A 19,048-nucleotide genomic window follows, 5' to 3' on the forward strand; every position below is an offset into this window, starting at 1 on the left:
TATGCCACGTGGGTGAAGAAATGTAACACATGTAATAAGAATGTGCAAGTCATCAGAAGGTCCATAACAAAAAAACACAGGACATGTATTTAGCTGCTGGCATTTAATTCAAATCCTGTTAATATTGTAATTTCCCATACCTGACAATGAGTCAACATCTACAACTATCCATGCTTCCCTGTCAGTACAATGTATTTTTGAGAAGAAAAAAATCGGAGATAAGCTGTGTCCTGTTTGAACACATTTACTGCAGAACAGTAACAGGCAACACAGTTATTAGCTTTCTTCTATTTGTCTCCATTATTCAAACATACTGTTTGAATGCAGGCTTCCCTAAACATTTCTTTTTAAAGCAGGACAATAATAAAATATTTCAAAATGAAAAATTCTGAATAAACGTATCAGCTCTTCATAAAACTTCAGCTCTTTGTTGCTGCTAAAACTCTGAGGAGAATCAGACAAGATCCTCATCACTTAAAAATTACTAAGAAGTTATTAAATATTCCAGAAATGAGTGTACCAAGTATCTGGAAAGTTTTTCTTGAAATGAGAAATTTAATGAATTTCACTGTTCAAACAGGTATTGCCTGTAAGAACAAAATCCTGCTTAGAACAAATAGATAAGAAGTGCCTTGTTTGTGCATAAATGAAAGCAGCCCACCCTAGAAAGTCTATAATGTATTATAGATTATAACTATCAATGCATTTCTGGTTCTGAGATAGAAGTATTCCACAGTATGGTGTTTCTGTAAGTCCTGAAGATGGTAGCTATGGTGGTGTTACCTTCAAAAGTTTCAAATACTCCTCTGAGAACAGTCCTGGTAACACAGTAATGGTCAAAATCTAAACCTCTTCACATCCACTGAAAGGGCCCCAGAGACAGGTCAGTGCCACAGCCGAGTGTGGCATATTACGAATGCTTTTATTAATTACTGCAAAGGAGTCTTTGCACTTGGGTTCTCATGTCTGTCACCCATTTGTGTTTAATGCCGCTTTAGCGTTCTAAAGAGAGAGTTGTTCCGAAGAACAACACAAGTGAATCATTCCTTAGCCAGCACTTCACACTGTTGCACTGAAACTCTTCCCCTCCATTCCCCCATTCCCCAGCCCTTTTCCATGACCCTTACTGAAAATCTGCAAATGTAAGTTCAGGGAACAACACTCCTTACGATGGCAATGCATCTTTAATCTTCATGTGAGAGATGTCATTGTAGAGAGCTATGGAGACAACCTCCTCCATGGGGCAGATGAGCCCATACTCCTCACAGCCATTCTCAATCACCAGAGGATCAGACTTATGTGGGTCAAACATGATATTGTTTGGAGTTACTATCATGACTCCTCCAACGACGCCCTGAAACAGGAGAAGAAAGAGTCAGCACATCACATGTAATGCACTTATCACTGGGTGCTGGACTTTAGGCTACTATCCTCAAAAGCAAAACCACTTCCCTGCTTCTTTATATTGTGTCGTGTAGTGTTTGATAGCAAAATACTTTGCTTTCCAATACTTTGCATCAAGTCAGACATTATAAGGAGAGAAAAAAAAATTCTTAGTAACATCCAAGTTCCTGGCTGAGGAGGAAGAACATCTGACCTATTCAACTTTCAGTGCTGACTGCTATAAGCTAAAAATGTGATTGTTAATCAATCTCAAAACAGATTAGTGTATTTATTTTTTAAAAGCTACATGGCATTTTATTCTGGATGCAGCTACTTTCATTTGATCCATGAATTTACATGCAACCAACACACTAGCATGCAGTTTTACTCATGGAAAAATCCAGGTTACTATGCCAAGCTAACATCAGAGGTCCCCCTGATCTACTTTCCCAGAGGTACACCCAAAAAGCTTCTCCATACAGGGATCTGGTATGAAGCTTCTTCCCACAGAAGCTAGAAACAACCTAGAAACAGCTGCTATGATTGGTCCAGGCATATTCTGCACAGCTGCAGAGGACTCATTTAATTTTTCAAAATATGCTCTAGCAATGGATTTGATAAAATGCTGCTGCATCAGCCATTACTCATCATCAATCCATGGCAACTGACCATCTTCCAAGGTTTAGAAGAAAGATTGCCACTGTCTCGCTTCTGCACCCTCTCCTCCACATGAAGTAAAAAATTCACCAGACTAACTCAGAATCTGTTTGTAAATCATGACATCTGACAAATGAGAGACAGAGATCAACTGGAATGGCCCACACTGCAGGTACTATTAATTATATGAGGTCATCTGCAAGGCAAGCCAAGGAAGGCTCATAAATACACAGGTAAAAGACCACAAGCTTGGTTTGTGGGGCTTTGTTTAAAGCAGTTAAGATATCAAGCTGATGGCTTGGCAGTGGCAAATGAGCACATGAATGCCTGCTCCTTTATAAAGCAAAGTCTATTTGTATTCCCATTCACTTCTCCTGTATGACTCGCTCCTCAAGCTTGGTTTGTGTTTGGATGACAGAATGAAAACAAGTGCAGAGGCTTCTCCCAGAAGTCACAATAGAATACATCAGCAGGATGTACTTCACACTCAGCCACTGCAGGAAGCCAGGCAACAAGAGATTTCAGCTAAACTGGCGAAGAAGCCATCTCATTTTTGACTGCTCTGGCTGAAAATTACTTTTTTCATCCTGCAGCCATAAATCTGTAATTGGCAATCTGTATCCCCTGCATCTAACAAGCATCACATAGCAAGTGACAGTACTGCCCTAATTTACATGCCAGACATCAGGTAGTCCTCTATTACATTCTACAAAATGCAGACTGTAAAACTGCAGTTGATAAATACAGCCTACATCCACTCAATGCAAAAGAAGCCAGAAACCCTAGGTATAAACACATCCATCTTACAAAAGTCAGGGCTAGGGGGAAAAAAATGCTGCAACTACAATGATTAGCATCTCCAGTGTTATAAATTCCAGAGAACTTGAAAACCCAAACACGCAGACAGCTAACTGAAACCAGAGTCAACAGGGACAGATATGTCAAAGTAGGCAGTTCAGGAAGAAGTGTCTTGCAACCTTGAGAAAAGGGCTAAAATACTACCCAAGCTCTGTGCTTCTACAACACTTGCTGTAATTTAAGATTACAGTCCTGGCCTATGTTACAAGAAACAGAAAGAAAAGACTGTATAATGGAATATTCATTCTTTTATTAGGCTTGCACAACACAAGTGCAGAAGCCTAATAAACATATTTGGAAACGCTGCTCTGGAAACAGTTAAAATTTATCTTCATGTCATAAATGAAATAGACTGGCATGTACTCATTTTATAAAGCTGTTGCTCAATTTGATGGAACTGGACAACTAATCCAGACATGTCTTAACTCGGAAGTGCAGTTCTCTCTGTGTATCTAGCAACACACAAGCAAAAGAACAAAATTATACAGCATATTATCACAGTACCAACAAACGCAACAGTAATAGATAAAGCCAACATCACTTTTACATTCTTTAAAAACATTAAGCAGATTTGACTCCCCCAGTATTCATCTCTCACTTATCCAAAGATAATCTCAAACAATGCCCAAAAATCAGGTTCCACCTACCTTACCATCTGTGAAGTAACGACAATTCATTTTTAAAAATTTGACAACCACAGGCTCATCCTCTTCTGAAGTAGAGGAAAGGACTCTCTCCACTGGTTTGAAAGCCTTTCTTGCCAAATCAGCATCCTTAGAAAAGAAAAAGTTCAGTGCAGAGCAACAGGACAAGAATCACATACTTGTAGATTTTTGAAAACTAAAAGGCCAGGTTTAAACAATTATTTTCTGTTTGCGTAAGGAATAAAAACAATGGTCATGTATGTAAGTATATATGTACACTTCCTACAGTGTCCTGTATTGAAAAAAAACCAACAAACCCATCCTTGTAACCTTACAAGAAACTCCATACAAATAACAGGCAAGAAATTAAAAAACATCAAGGCAGGTCAACTCACCAAAATTCAATTACACATCTCAGTAGGAGAGGGCCTGCCCTGACACATCATCTACACTGAAGACCTCTGCTCACAGAGCACTGGTGTGATTCCCCATGCAGATGGCACAGGGGTAAGGTTAAACACAATTATTCACTCCAAGCTTCTCTCCACTTTGGATTAGTGATGTATTTGAAATGACTAATTACTTTCATCTATGACTAATCACTTTCATCTCAGCAGATGTTAAATATGTTGAAGGCAGCTAAACTGCCTAAAGGTACTATCTAAAAATCATCATGGCCAATCACCCTTCTAAAGAAAATGAAAGATCAGCTATGCCAAGACCTTTTACAAAAATTAAATCCAGCAGTCTTGTCTAAAGACAAGTTTGTATATGGGTACCACTACAATTTAACTAGAAAGAAACTGATTGCTCAGACTAAACCAACAGCCTCCCTGTTCAAGGATGCCAGTGCAGGATCAAGGATCTGGACTACAGAGCAGCATAAAAATCTCCAGTAGGAAACACTACATAATGTTTCATATTTAGCTTTCCATTCTTTAAAGATTGTGTACTACACTATTTTAGTAGTTTTGATAGACTTAGGGCCCAACTGAACCTGTAATGCGTTTCCACAAGCAGAATTCCCTTAATATGGAGTATTTTTAAGACAATGGTAAATTTTGTAGTACAGCAAACTAATTTAATGCAAGAAATGCCTGTAAACTCAAAAAACACAGCCTTGATTCTCAGCTTCAGAATCAGAAAATATTTTGAGAGTTTAAGACCAGTGAAGCATGTCTGACTTACAGGGAGTTTATCATATTCAGCATCTGATGATGAAGGAGAAACAGGAGCACCAGGACTAGAAGACAGCCTCCCAGCACTTGTATCTGGCACAAAGAGAATCTAAATACAAACAGGCATTTCAAAACAGTGAGGCAAAAGCTTTAAAAGGTTATTAACTATGTTATATTAGAAAGACAACACAATACTGATCACTCATATCTGCAATGTACACCTTAAAAACATTCAGAAAAATTAAGCTAATTTCCTTATTCCAGCTTTTGTCTGCTGGGTATTCTTAGGCAAGTCACACCATCTCTCTGTGCCTCAGTTTCCTTATCTGCAAATCAAGACACTTCAACCTCTGCATGGCTGTGAAGCAGAAGTAGAGACCTGCTGTTTATGAACCAAGTGTTATTCTCCACTCTTGCATTTCCAGTCCCGGAAATTTCAGGATTTAGGACTCTCCTAAAAAGTCTCACTTCATTTATTTCTCATCTTACAGGAGACTGACTCATACCCAACATAATGGCACAAAGGCATTTCAATTTCTGTCTCTCTCTAATTCTTTAATGCATTATAGATTGCATTTATCCAGACTTCCCAATAATCCAACTCCTTCACAACAGCTGTATTATCTTCTTGAGCTTCAGAGTCATCTTTAGGCTATAGTGACAGTACATAAATAACAAGTCAGATATGGCAATTACAAAGATTTCCCATCACACCAATTCCAAGAAATAATCTACTGAGTTTCCCTTTAAGGGAGGGCTTTAAATTAGCATCCATTATCCTTGTATCCAAGTACCTAAAATATACATGTAAGTAGTAAAAAACTTCTAAATACATAGCAAATAGTTATGTTTCAGATATTAAAAAAAACCCAAATAAATAAAAGATTTACCTGGCCTGGCACAATTGTCTGTGTGAAAAGCTTATTGAGCTCCACCAGCTTGTTTGGGGTGACGTTGAACTTTAATGCTATGCTGTTTATGGTGTCCTGATTTCCAGCCTGAAGAAAGAGTTGGTGACTAAGATACCATATTGAACACAGCACCACACATGAACTAAACCCATTTAGCAGACTGTTTGCAGGGATAGACTTGACAGACATCTATTTAATAGCTTAGGTGATAAGCCAGTATCAAAAAAAAAAAAAAGGACAGAAATATTCTTTCACAATATACAGTAGAAAAAACGTAGAGGTGTTACAGATGTCCCTCTCCTTTTCTCTTAAAACTTTAAATTAGCACATCTGTATTTACAACTGGTCTGGCAAGGGGTAAGAGGTCATACACTGCAAAGTTCACTACATCTCCAGCAGCGACAGCACGTCAGCATTTCTGCAGCTCCCAGCTGGGACACCACCTCACACAGAGGCTCTGCGTGGTAGAGGGGAATGCACTGAGCGACCTGAGGGCTCACACACAGAGCAGAGCTAGCACACTGCTGCCCTGCTCCAGCTTAGAGGAACACATCTCATCCAGCACAGGTCAGCTGTAGAATGGGAGTATTTTTCAGAATAACAAAACCACTGCTCTATTAGAGATCCATAATGCAGAAGTAAAAATGGAACTGGCAGCTGAAAGAGGCAGAGATCCTGGGTTGAGCAGAGATTCAGGATGTGACCCTAGCTCTCCTCATTATGGTGGTATTTGAATGGTAACAAGAGAAGCAATCCCTATTGAGATAAGTGCAAACTGAGAAGGAATTAGTGCTCACAGTTTTGTGCCACTGCCCCCCTCTCAACCTCAACAACTCCACTTTCAAAAGGCAGGCATGAACATACCACACACCAGCACTTACTATATATTCTATGGTACCATGGGGCTTCTGAGAAACCATCTTCTTCTCTTTCTTTTCATTGCTTTTGTTTTGATTATCATCTAAAGAGAAAAAAAATTCAAGTGACTGTCAACATGGTTACCTTTCAGCAGGTTTTGAAAGAAATCTACATTATGTGCAAACTGCAGCTGTGAAGAAGAACAAAAGGACACATTAAAATACCTATTAGGCCTTAAGATTAAATTGTAAGGCAAGAAAACTTCATCAAGTACAGCAGGTTTAGTAATCATTCAGGAACTCTGCAGGTGTAATGTATATATGATACCATAGCAATTCACAACTGCTCCCATGGTTTCTTGGTGATTCCTACACAGTTCAGCTCTGGATACAAGTACTTTGTACCATCAGGTGAATATACTCATATCTACTGCCTTGGTACAACCACAACAAATACTGGTTAGTCACCACTTCATAAGTACAATATGTTTAAACACTGCTTTAATCTCTGAAGGTAAAAATGTGCCAAGAGTCCTGCAAAGCATGCATGTATACAGCCAAGTAAGAGAAAGCAGAAAGTTTGTCCAGAATGGTTTTTCTATCAGCTGCAACACACAGAACCCACTACAGCAGCAGAACCCAAACCCTTGCAGGACCCAAAAGGCACTCGTGAGCTGTGAGCACCAGAGCAGGGCAGAGATTTCCAGTTCTTACAACAGCAGTGGGTGAGGAAAGCCAAGGCTCAGGGAAGATGGAGCTGCCCAGCCAGCCCCAGCCCCAGGCTTCCCTCCAAACCCAGAGCCCAGCCCCACGTACCTGGGGGGAGCGAGGGCAGCATGCAGCCCCAGCTCCAGGAGTGGGGATGGGGTGCCAGGAGGCAATTCATGGCTCTCCCTGCCTCACTGCCCCCAAGCCCTCAGAAAGCTCCCACTGCCTCCAGCAGGATGCTGCTGCCTGGATGAAGCGGGGAGAGCCAAGAAGATCAGGCAAGGCTGGGCCCAGCAAAACCAGCAGCCGGGACCAGGAGCAGGGACACGCTGTCCAGGGTGAACTCCTCCTGTGGTCCAAGCCAGCAGCTCTGGAAGATCAGGGAGGAAAGGACTGGAAATGGCAGTGCAGGGCTTCTGACTTGCATTCAGGCTTTGCTGCAACCTTTGCTATTTCCAGGGAGCAAGAGGCCGATAGTAAAAGGAAGGGCGAGGACTCGCCTGCCACACTGTAATGTACACAAGAAACAAGGAGGGGCCCAGTGTGCAGGACTGAGCCTTCTGCTGGCCCATGGCCACAGCAAGATGAATGCTGTGGGGCTGCCTTAGTGTGGGGCTGCTCCCTCTGTCGGGAGAGACTCACACCGGGACATGCCTCCAGGTGTTACTGCTGGCATATCCCACCCACCAGCTGCCAGGGATGCATCATGAGAAGTGCACTGGTTAGAGACACTGCAATAAGGCAAAAGAGGCAGGAAGCCTCTTTGGTGTAGAAACCAAACTCAGTTTAAGTACATGCATATGGTGTACATGGCATGAAGGACAGCGGGAGGAACGGGAAGATCAGGATGATGCTGGCTTTTCCCTGACAGCATTTTGAAACACAGCATCACTCAATGATCTCAGACACTTCACCTCAGAGACTGGACACCCACATTGAAACTTTTTAAATTAGCTTTCTTACTGTGTTTTTCTGGCCATTTGTGTTTTCACCATTGTCACACCACCTTCTGCTGATCAAAGTGAAAGTGTGTGGAAAAGCAGGTAATGGCAGCATCAGCAGGGCAGAGTATTAAACCATCAGAAACACAATGACAACATGACAAAAAATCTGACAAATACTGGATGTTTTCTTTATCCATTACCTGCATAAAACTGCCAATATAGCACAATCCTGCCTGAAGAAACCCTGCCAACTACTGAGTTCACACTGTTTTGTGCTACCAGGAGAAACCACTTCAACTAGTCCAGGATAACTGTAATTACAACTACATAGCACACATGAAGGCAAACTACCTGAACTTTTTGTGACCTTTCCCTGGAGAAAGACAAGAAAGGTAGATCTTTCAGCTAGACTTGTTCTAGGTGAAAAAAGCAGACAAGTTTTCAGATCTTTTACCCTTACTTATCTCTGAAACAGTACACAAGGTAGGAAACAGTTAAGAGCAACAATTTCACAGTAACTAGACACATACCAGTAAAACCCTGGAAGAGTTGGAATAAAAATAAAAGTAGGCCAGAGAGACGTAGAGAGAGAAAGAGATTTTGCACCTGCTGAACGGGAAAAAGTTTAAGTCTGCATGTAGATGGCAGGAATAACAATATGCAATAAAAGCAGTTTCTCTGAAGAGCTTATAATATTTGCTATGAGCTGAACATTTTTGTTTCAAAGTTTTGTGTTTAAAAATGGAGAGCTGACCACAACAGCAACCACTATGCCCCTGTGGCACAAAAAGACCATAAAACAGCAATACAGACAATTTTTCCCCTGCAGCTTCCTACCTGGGAGGCAAGACACCTCTGTCTCACCCTGTGAAATATCAGTATTTTCCAGGTCCTCCTAATTGCATTGCCTGCTAAGTTTGGAGATAAGAAATACTATCCAGGAAAAGGCTATAACCTGTATAACATTTACATTACCTATATATACTGTATTCACAGGAGACATGTAATATGCTCTAGTTCTTGGCTGACAAGACTGTGAACCTGTTTGTTTAGTAGGATCCTGAACACAAGTGTAGTACAATTGAGAACTAAGCAGGCACACATAGTTAAGAACCTAACTGCAGGACAAGAAAAAGAGAAGTTTGAAAGGCAAACTGAGTTTAGATTAAAGAAGATACTGTGCTTTTTTGTCAATAAATGTTAATAAATCCTAAATAAGTTGAACAGTTAGGCAATTTTCTTTCACACCTATGTGCAAGAATACATGTTGTATAGCCTGTTTAGCTGCAGGCTAAAAGAAGTCACAGTCACAGTCTGTGAATTTATTTGTCTCCTGAAACAAAATCTGACATTTTGTGTTTGGATACTGTTTTCTTCTACCCCTACTGCTCCCTGGTTTTTTTTCTATCCCAGTAACAAAGGGTTGAGAACACTGTCCATACATTATGCCTAACTACTAGACAGGCCTGGGCAATTCAAAATAACATCCTAATTACTTGAATAGTGTGAATTCTTAACTAGCCTATGTTTTTAATTGTGCATATAAAGATTTAAAATAATGAATTAAAAATTCAGACCTCCAGAAGAAAAGACTGCAATGAATCCCATTAAACCTGACAGAACTGCTAAGCCCACATACCCTCATGTGCTGAGGCCAAGGTCACAAAATCGTGCTCAAGATGAATGGTTCACAGCAGAGTGACTGGCAAGCCAGCCAAAGCAGCGCACTTAATATACTTAAACACACACAATATACTGTCTCTCCAGTTCCCCTGATCTTTTCCCATTTCTCCTCCAGGAAGCCAAATGTTTTCTGACATGATCTGAAGGCAGACAGCTCTTGTATAGCCACAGAGGCACCCAGAGCACACGCAGGCATGATGGAAGCCTCAGGAACCACGTTTCTTTCAGTCAGAACTCCATAAAGAACTCCACAGGCTTTAAACAACTGCCTTTGGCTACTTTTTGAACTTGAACACTTGCTTAGTGGTGAAATGACTCACGGTTCTGAGTCCCAAATTTTCCTACACTGCTGTATGCTGGAGATGGGATTGCACACCATGAGAAGTGACTAGGTGTTAATGCAAATTGGATCACACCACATTTTTAGGCAAAAGGCAGAGTGGGTGGACTGAACCTCTCTGTGGTTTTGGGAAACTTGGAAATTGAGAATTATGTAAAAATAGTAAAATAATAAGCAGGGAGAAGAAGAATGCCAAGTGAGAACAGGCAAGAAAATACAGGCTTACTGAAAACAGGCAGGTCTAGAATGGGAATTTTTCTGCCTGTAATGATATATTTGCATCTCAGTTTCCTAGCAGACTCTTGACATTTCATTTAGCAGTGTTACAGGAAACCTTACAAAAAAGAGCTACCTAAGAGTAATTTGGAAACCAGCTATGGAAGGAGTATGATAAAGAGGTCAATCAGTTTATCACCCAGAAGACCTTGACGCATGATAGGAGAATTACACCTCTGCAACTGTGTAAATAGCTCTGTAAGTAGATAGAACAGGTCAAGGAGCTTCAGGAGTCTCCTGGGCTGCCCAGATGGAGCACGGGCCATCCCCATGCAGGATGATGCCATCAGCACTGCTGCTGCCCAGCCCCGATGAGTGTGAGGTGAGGCAGTGCTGGCAGTGACAGCTGAACCCGCCGGGCAGCTCCTGAGCCACCGCCAGCCCCAGGCCTGGCACTGCTGGCAGGAATGCCCAAGCAAACAGGGGACACAGGACTGACCGCTTTCCACACCTGGCAAACAAACTCAGCAGCCTGAGAGGACAGAGGCAATGGCACACTTGGTGCAAAAGTCCATTTTACTCATTAATTTCTGTCTTACCAAAGATTTAGGCCGCCTGTCAGTAGGGAAATCTTTCCCCTGATTAGCCCCAAAATCCCAGATTTCCCAGAGTAACACCATTCACTGAGCTGTTCTGCTCTTTCAAGAGCTCCACACCACTTCTGTGCCCATGAACCCCACGCTAACATGTGCTCATAAAGCAGTGCTTCCCTTCTTGTACCTCATACTTGCCTGAACATCCTAATTAATGCTATTTTAAGGGTGAAAAAATAAATAGTCATTATTCACCTTCTGCATACCACTCATGATGTCACAGATTTCCAGCATCTTTTCTCAGTTACTTAACTTTTTCCAAGTGACTAATACTGCGATACTTTGGACTCCCCCATTTCTCTGATCACACAGGATGCCCTTTTTGCTAGTTTTTCTTCTCCTACTACCTCCTTTTTGAGTTGGAGGAAGTAAAACCAAACACAGGTTTTAAGCTATGAGAAAACCAATAATATGTGATGGTGACAGAAAAGAGGGTTTCCTTAAGCATGTATGATACTAGTAATTTTTCCATATCATATACAAATAATTTTTCCATGCTGTTCAGTATGTCACTGCTGTTTCAGGACACTCCAGTCCAGTCCCACATCTCTATTACAGATTTGTTAGAAGCAATAAAATTATATTACTATAGTCTAGCCAAGCACCAGGACAAAGGAGTGAAAACTTACAGGTAGCTTAAAAGAATCTGAAACACAATAAATTCAGGGGAGAGCAGTTATCCCTCAGAGTAACCTAATCAGGGTAGTGATAAGAAATTAAGCAAACAAAGCTTCCTGGGTAGCTTCCTTATCAATGAATGAGGCCTGATACCAATTATGGTGACAGAGATGGAATACAGTATCACTTAAGTGACTCTACACACAGAGATCTCAAGAACATGAAAGACCTACTTGGGATGATAGAGGGGGAAGACAAATCAGTTTATCTAAGCAATTCTTTCCATTCCTTCTCCCCTAAGATTTTAATAACTTTCAGCAATTCTGCTATGCACCAATTTGTGCACAGAATGATGTAATTGTGATTTAAAACATCTTTCTGGCTTTTCTCATGACTCTCAAAGTGATGAACTGAACAGCATTCACATTAAAATTACTAGTTTTAAATAAAAAAAAAATCTTTCTTTTAGCTCCTGTCAAGCGTGGGTGAACCCCACCACCACAGGGGCCAGATTCCTGGTTTGGGACACCTTCCACCCACTCTGATGTTTCAGCTGCAGCAGCCTCTGAGAAAAGAGACCCAGCCCCTGCTTCAGCCAGCTGCAGCAGTTAGGGGGCAGGCATATAAAAAAGTTTTTTAGCCATCTCATCAGACCTATCTCCCTGAAGAAAACCAGCAAGTTAGGCAGACATATTCCCTACCCAGATTTGGGTAGTGTACTGCTACCATGTTAAATGAGAAACAAAAAAATCCCAACACTTTCTCACCAATTCAGGTGTCTGCTTTTCTTTTCTGCTTCCTGCTTTCTCCAATCTCCTGAAAAGCCCTCACCTTATTTCTGCATATTTTTACTCTACTGAATCCTATCAGTTGGTTTTCTCCTTTGCTGCTGTTGAAGTCACATGAAACAAAAGGGCAGCTGTCACCTACCACGATCACACTTGTGCTCCTTCATCAGTGGGACTTCTCCTGATACAGGAACATAGCAATTCCCTGAGCAGCACAAATCCAGACACATGACCCTGAAATAGCCATGCCTTGAACAACTTTTCTCCACTCTCAATAAAAACTGACTGTCCACTAATTATTTTCCAAGCAATTCTTTCAAAGGAGTAAAGAGATCACCAGAAATTACTGAGCCTCAAGGGAAAATGACAATCAGTTCAAAGAAGTGATAAAAAAAGTAGTAACTCCTTCTGCTATTAGGCATTTTTAGGCACACTTCAGTAAAAATTTTACTACTGATATTCATGCAATATTCACATACTGCAGCTTCTACACAAAAAACTGCAAATATTTAAGGAACTTAATTTTCCTCTTTATTTACTTCATCCCCAAGAAAGGGCTTTAGCTCCTTTGTGGTCTGACAGCATTACTTGTGAATCCTATTCAGGAACACGTCAGCATCTAAACACATCTTTCACTAAAGTATCACCATAAAATTTCTGGCTATCCACTACATTAGGTACTTAAGGACAATACAGAGCGAGGAAAATTAACCTGTCAACAAAGTAAGGGCTGAGGGAAGGAACACTTAGGTATCACAAGAGAAAATATAGACATTTTAGAAAACGGTTAACACTACACATGCTGGCTTTCTTCATTTACTTTGCTGCTTGAACACAGCATAGCTTGCCTGGGAAGGAAGGCTATGCCATGTAAGTCAACCAGGACAGAGTCTCCTAAAATCAAGCAAGGTACTGTCCTGTCTACTGAATGGTATTCACAAGGTCAGAGGCTAAAAATAGAGATGAAAATCACAAAGATTCTAAAGATACAGGACACATGCTCTCTTTTTGCATCTGGAGATGACACCAGCATCTGATGTGCTGCTGACTGTCATCACTTCATCATGCAGATGCTCAGAAGCCATAGAATAGAGCAACTCAGTTTATACAAGCTGCTGCTGGATCCCAAGCATGACCCAACAAGTTGCAACAGAGATGTCGCAACAGATTGAGAAGATATCAGGAAATGTCAGTAGAGAAGGCTGGGAGTGAGGACGTTACAATCAAAAAAATCTGGCTTAACTTTGTATTATTATTTAAATGCACATGAAGAGAGTGCTGCTTTTCAGAGCATTTATATTCACTTTCAACAGTGCATTTCAAGCACAATATGAGAACTTGGTGGAGAAGAGAAATTAAAAGCCTGCCTTGAGGATTCCATGCCTCAGTTATGCAGACACCCTAAAAATGACTGCCTCTGCCTCTGCTTGGAGACCAAGATTTGCAACATGATTTCAAATGCACTATATTGTGCTTTTAACATACTTGGCTTATGAATATTCCTGTCTTGGAGAAGAATGTCTGAAACCAAAATGAGAATATTCTGCCTATTCCCTGGGGGCAGAAATCCCAAGAGAGCTACGGTGAGTCACTGGGCAGGGGAGAGAGCTGACACACATGGGCGCTGCAGAGCACTGCTCCGCAGGCACTCACGGTGCAGACTCTGAAGCCTGGGTAGGGCAAGAGGCAAAGGATGCAATCTGCCTGCTTGACAGCCCTCCAGGAAACATGGAAGAGAAAGACCTGTGAAAGTCCAACTCTTTATCCCAGCACAGGACACACCACTGAAGAGCTGCTTGTGCCTTGCAGGTACTCAAGGCTAACTCCACAGGGCACTCGTGCTCAGCAAGCACAAGCCTCAGCAGGCAGCTGGCACAACCTAGAAAAGCCAGACTACCCCAGGCATGATGAGCCAGTGGATCCTGGAAGTGATGAACTTGCTAACCACAAAGACTTATTTCCCTTCATTATCCCTGGCAGAAATATGACAAATCTCTTTATTAATTCTCCTGACACACTTCCTTTTCACCTCCTGCACACACACACCTGTCACAGCCTCACCCTGGGCTATGGGACCAACTGCTCCACAGCCTTCCTCTCTTCCTCTGGGACCACTTTTCAGAGATGTTAAGTGCATCTGAGTTTAAATATAATTAAGAACCTAAGTGCTCCCTCTTTCTGAAAACTCAGGCCATGGGAAAACAGGCAGCCCTTGGAAACACACCTGGGTCTTTCAGCAGTGAGATCAGTTTTAGCTAACTAAACACCAGCCTGTCATTCCACAGCCTGACCTTTCCAGAATAGATCACAAGATGTCATTGACTGACAAGATGTCAGTCTTACTTTGAGTAATTGCTATAGTGGAATTAACTTTGTAAAATAGCAAATCCTGATTTTTTTTCCCCCAGGACAGAAACACCACTTTTTAATTTTCTGCCTCAATAATTTATGCCACTGTTAAAAAGGTATCCCTGATTTCTAATCTCCACTTGTTTCTCTCTATGTCCTGGTCTGCTGAGCCCGTCAAAGCTCTTTGCTATGATATTTCAATTACACAATTAATTTAGGATAAGGGTCTTGGGTTTTTTCTCCCTCAAGAAGAGTTATAACCAAGGTAGTCTCTCACAACTCCCTCTAGTCTCCAACATTTTCCTTCTTCCCTGAGCTGTGCTGAACAGAACTCACAGTAAAACAAGTCATAGAACCTGAATTAAGAGTAAAAACATCCCCTGTTCCAGTATCCTGGGTCCTGGAGGTCCAGAGAAGACTAACAAGGACAAGCAAAGCCATGAAAGAGCATACATGTAAAGAATGCTGAAGATCTTCAGCCTGGAAAGGAAACTAAGTAAGAAGGATATTTTATAGAGAGAAAAGAACAAACAAAAACCCAACCAAGCAGTCAGAAAACAACAAAGAAACACACAAGAAAAATGATAAGAGTCTTGGAGATGGTGATTGACAGTTCAGTTTCTTATACAAGAACCCATGGGCACCCAACAAAGCCAGCAGAAGCAAGATTTGCTCTTTAAGAAAATGGCAGCAAACCTGTGTACACTTCACCAAAAGATCCTGCAGAAACCTGCACAGGCCCAGGGAGAGGCAAGAAAAGCACATGGTAGAGCACTCTAAATGCATGAAATATGAGCAGCTCAGAAGAGGACAGTACTGTGGATGCCTTTACAAAATTCACTGTGTTCATAATCTTCCCCAGACATCCAGGTGTGGCTCTTGTGGGAGAACATATGCTACCCTAAATGGGCTCTGGTCTGGAATGGGATGGGCTCTCCTAATGCCCCTCTTGCACTTCTTCCCCCTGGAATCACACACACCTCCAGGCTTGGACACAGAGGTTCAGTAGCATTGTAGAGTGGCCACACTGTAATTTCTTTTACTCACCTGCATAAAACTTCCAAGTACTGTAGGATTTTTCTGCCTCCAAAATGATGTTTTCCAAGTTGACAGTCAGGTAAATAGGCACATGAAGCACTCCAAGTAATTTTTCACAGTTAACAGGCCATTCATCCTGGAAAGCTCTGTTCTACAACCTACCTTAAAACATGTAATCTGCCTGTACTCAAGTTACCACTCAATTCACACAATTCAGCATTGGTAACCTGTGATGGGCACTTTCCCCCCTCACCCAGAAAGCTACTGACCCCTTCAGAGCTAAACGCACTTGGTCATCCTACCAGAGTGACCTACCATCCAAATCTTAAACTTGAGACATTCTAGAATATAAACTCACAAAATACTAGTACATGACATCAGCAACGTAATGCTTACAAATGAAATTTGCCTTGATTGACTATTTGAAAATGAAGGCAGGAACATAAAAATTTTGTATCAACCTTTTTTAAAGGTTTACTGAAAAAAACCACATCAGTTATCATGAATTCATCAATAAACTCTCAAGACTTGTATGTGAAAAACAGCTCTGTCAATTTAAAAAAAACCAATTTGTGTCTATTACGCTACTGTTTACCTCCCTTTCTAACTGAGTGGAGAAAATCACACCACAGCATATAAATAGATCAATTCTTTTTCTATGTCCTTTCATCTTCCTTGCTGTCAGAAGCACTAGAAAATTACTGAAAATTCAACTGCTTAAAATTATTTTTAGTTTCTCTTTTGTTCTTAACACAGTTAAGAAATCTCTTATTTTTTATGTTCTGGGACAGTTTTCATGTTCTTCTTTCACTTTCCCATTCAATTCCCTTGCTTCCTACTTGAAATATACATTAGATTACTATCAACAGGTGAATTTACAAGTTGGTTTTATACATCCATATGGCTTCGTTTCCTTCTAACAGCAGTCTTAAAACCAGCTCAGTCTCCCATCTCGAGATTAGGTGCCATGTGTGCCACTCATTTCCTCTGAGCATGGTGCAAATAATGCCAAGGTTGTGTTGATGAGCAATACCTAGTTATTACATACAAAACATCAACTTTCAACTATTTGAATCTTTTACTTAGTTAACAACAAATAAAAGCTTATCCAAGATGAGAATTTGAAGTGGACACCATCCATGGGGAGCTTGTCCAGTGTTAAGATTTCCATACAAATTTTCAGAACTTAAATGCTAACAACATTATTACTGGTACTTACTGCTTAGATTGAATTCTCCTGCCTATGGACAAGGAATCCCTTCTCTGTGCAACTGTTTCTAGCAAACATCTGTTAACAGCACAGCTTCCATATAACCTGGTGGCCTTAACACTGATCCTCCAGGATTCAAGACCATTTGTTCTCATTCCAAAACAAGTCACCTGAAAACAGCTGCCTTTCAGTCATTGTCCATTTTATTGTTTCCACATGGTTTCCATGACCAGTGCTAATAATTCCTGAAACTTCCCAACCAGCCACTGCCCAGTCAGTACTTTCATTTTCCCCTCATATGCAAGTTATTCCAATCCCCTTGGTATTCTACACAGGCAATTATAAGCAAAATTACTGTTTCTTATGCTGCTTCAATTTTATTTGAGATCTTCTATGTAAAACAAACAATTCTTTACATTTTCACCCCTCCTTATATCCACAGTCATTTCTGGGCTGAAGCACAAACACTAAGGCAAGGTCTCAGAACCTGAAGAAATTTAGACCCTGTTCTTACTGCTGTATTAAACAACTTAAGACAACACTGAGTAGTCCACTTTGTAAATCAGTTGGATCACTTAGAATAGAAAGTACTTTACTACATGAATAGGGCTGACCAAATCACGCCCCCAGAAATTAGAGCTGATTATAGTTAGCTAGCTACAAGCAATATTTTATAAGGATTTTCTCTTTTATTTTTTAATTCTTTCTTCTTTTATGAGTAGCACCAGAATTAGGTCCTCAACTGCATCTTACTGTTCTGCACCAAGTAATACGAAAGACAAAACCAGGACTCATAAGCAGAAGGAAATTTCCATTTTTAACTCAATAAGTATTGAAAAGTCCACTTCAGATTAAGCCTGCTTAGCAGATGACCTAACATTGCAACGCACATTGCAATGTGCATTCAGGAAGTATCCCACCATTTCATTACATTTAATTCTCTATACATTTTCAACGCATTGCAAGCAACTTTCATCTTTGAAACAAAGTACCTCTGGTATCATGGGAGCTGCCTCTGCTGTTTTTGTGCCAGTCAGGGCCAGTCTCACCACATAATGCATAAGGAAAATTGTTATGCCCTCTCTGCTTTGCTTACTAAAATTTGTTCTTGGTCATTTATCCAGAACATTCAGAGGCTTGGTAACTGCACACACACTGCACTGCTCCTCCATCACTCCCTGCTAAGGGATGCCAGGGAGGAAAAGTAAATAAAAGGCATCCGCTTTCTGCCTCTAGGGAGATACTCTGGCACCTCCTGCTCAATGTGTGATATACTCTCTCATTAAATGGACATACACTACTTTCCTTCTCATGGTGTTTAGGAATCCTGCTTGTTTTGATGTAAATCAGAGCTACACTAAGAGAGGGTTTTGTTACTCTCACCTCCCACTCCTGCAGAAAATGAACACCCTGCAATGAATGGGAAAGGATGGCTTTATGATAACAGAGCAGAATGATAAGCTAGTCAGCTGGATTTTAAGTTGTTAACAAAAGTAACTCTGTGATATGGGACAAACTCCCTAAATCAAACTTTTCTTTATGGCATATTCTTTAATGGAGACCAATTCCTCACGTATGTTGCCTGCTTAGGTTTTCAAGCAAAATCAGTGGAATCTAGGAATATTATGCACATCTGATATAAAGACACATTATATCACGCTGGAATAAATACATGGATGAAATTCAGTGTTGTTTTTGACCACTGTTACACTGCTTGTTTTCAGAAGCTCACACTTTTACCTGCCTCAGTGTCTTCAGTGGCAGGTAAATGCTTTCATCCAGTTCAGCAACTCGTGACAGGAAGTTGTGGTTTCCTAATCTTTCAATAAAAACAGGCTTCCCAGAGATAGCACATCAAAACCAAGAAGCCAAGCTGCAAAAGTAGGTCAGCTGGGTTATCCCAAGAAGAAGGGGAGAGCATCCTGGGCACCAAGTACAGCAAACACTGTACTGTGCCAGACAGACAAATCCCCCAGAAGTCTGAACGCTGTTTACAGCAGCAACAACAGCAGA

The 19,048-nt window shown here is 41.0% G+C and overlaps 1 protein-coding gene across 3 annotated transcripts in view; it reads right to left on the reverse strand.

The window, feature by feature from the left end:
* Positions 1-19,048, reverse strand: part of NCOA7 (nuclear receptor coactivator 7) — an 82,950-nt gene that overhangs the window by 17,572 nt on the left and 46,330 nt on the right. For all 3 annotated transcript variants that reach the window (XM_058020116.1, XM_058020117.1, XM_058020115.1), the window contains exons 4-8: positions 6,513-6,592; positions 5,611-5,718; positions 4,731-4,829; positions 3,546-3,671; positions 1,170-1,354 (exon numbers count right to left, since the gene is read on the reverse strand). In XM_058020116.1, the coding sequence (XP_057876099.1) occupies positions 1,170-1,354; positions 3,546-3,671; positions 4,731-4,829; positions 5,611-5,718; positions 6,513-6,592 (598 nt within the window). The remainder of the gene's footprint in view (positions 1-1,169; positions 1,355-3,545; positions 3,672-4,730; positions 4,830-5,610; positions 5,719-6,512; positions 6,593-19,048) is intronic.

This window comes from Melospiza georgiana, chromosome 3, assembly GCF_028018845.1.
Source record: "Melospiza georgiana isolate bMelGeo1 chromosome 3, bMelGeo1.pri, whole genome shotgun sequence".
Lineage (NCBI taxonomy): Eukaryota > Metazoa > Chordata > Aves > Passeriformes > Passerellidae > Melospiza > Melospiza georgiana.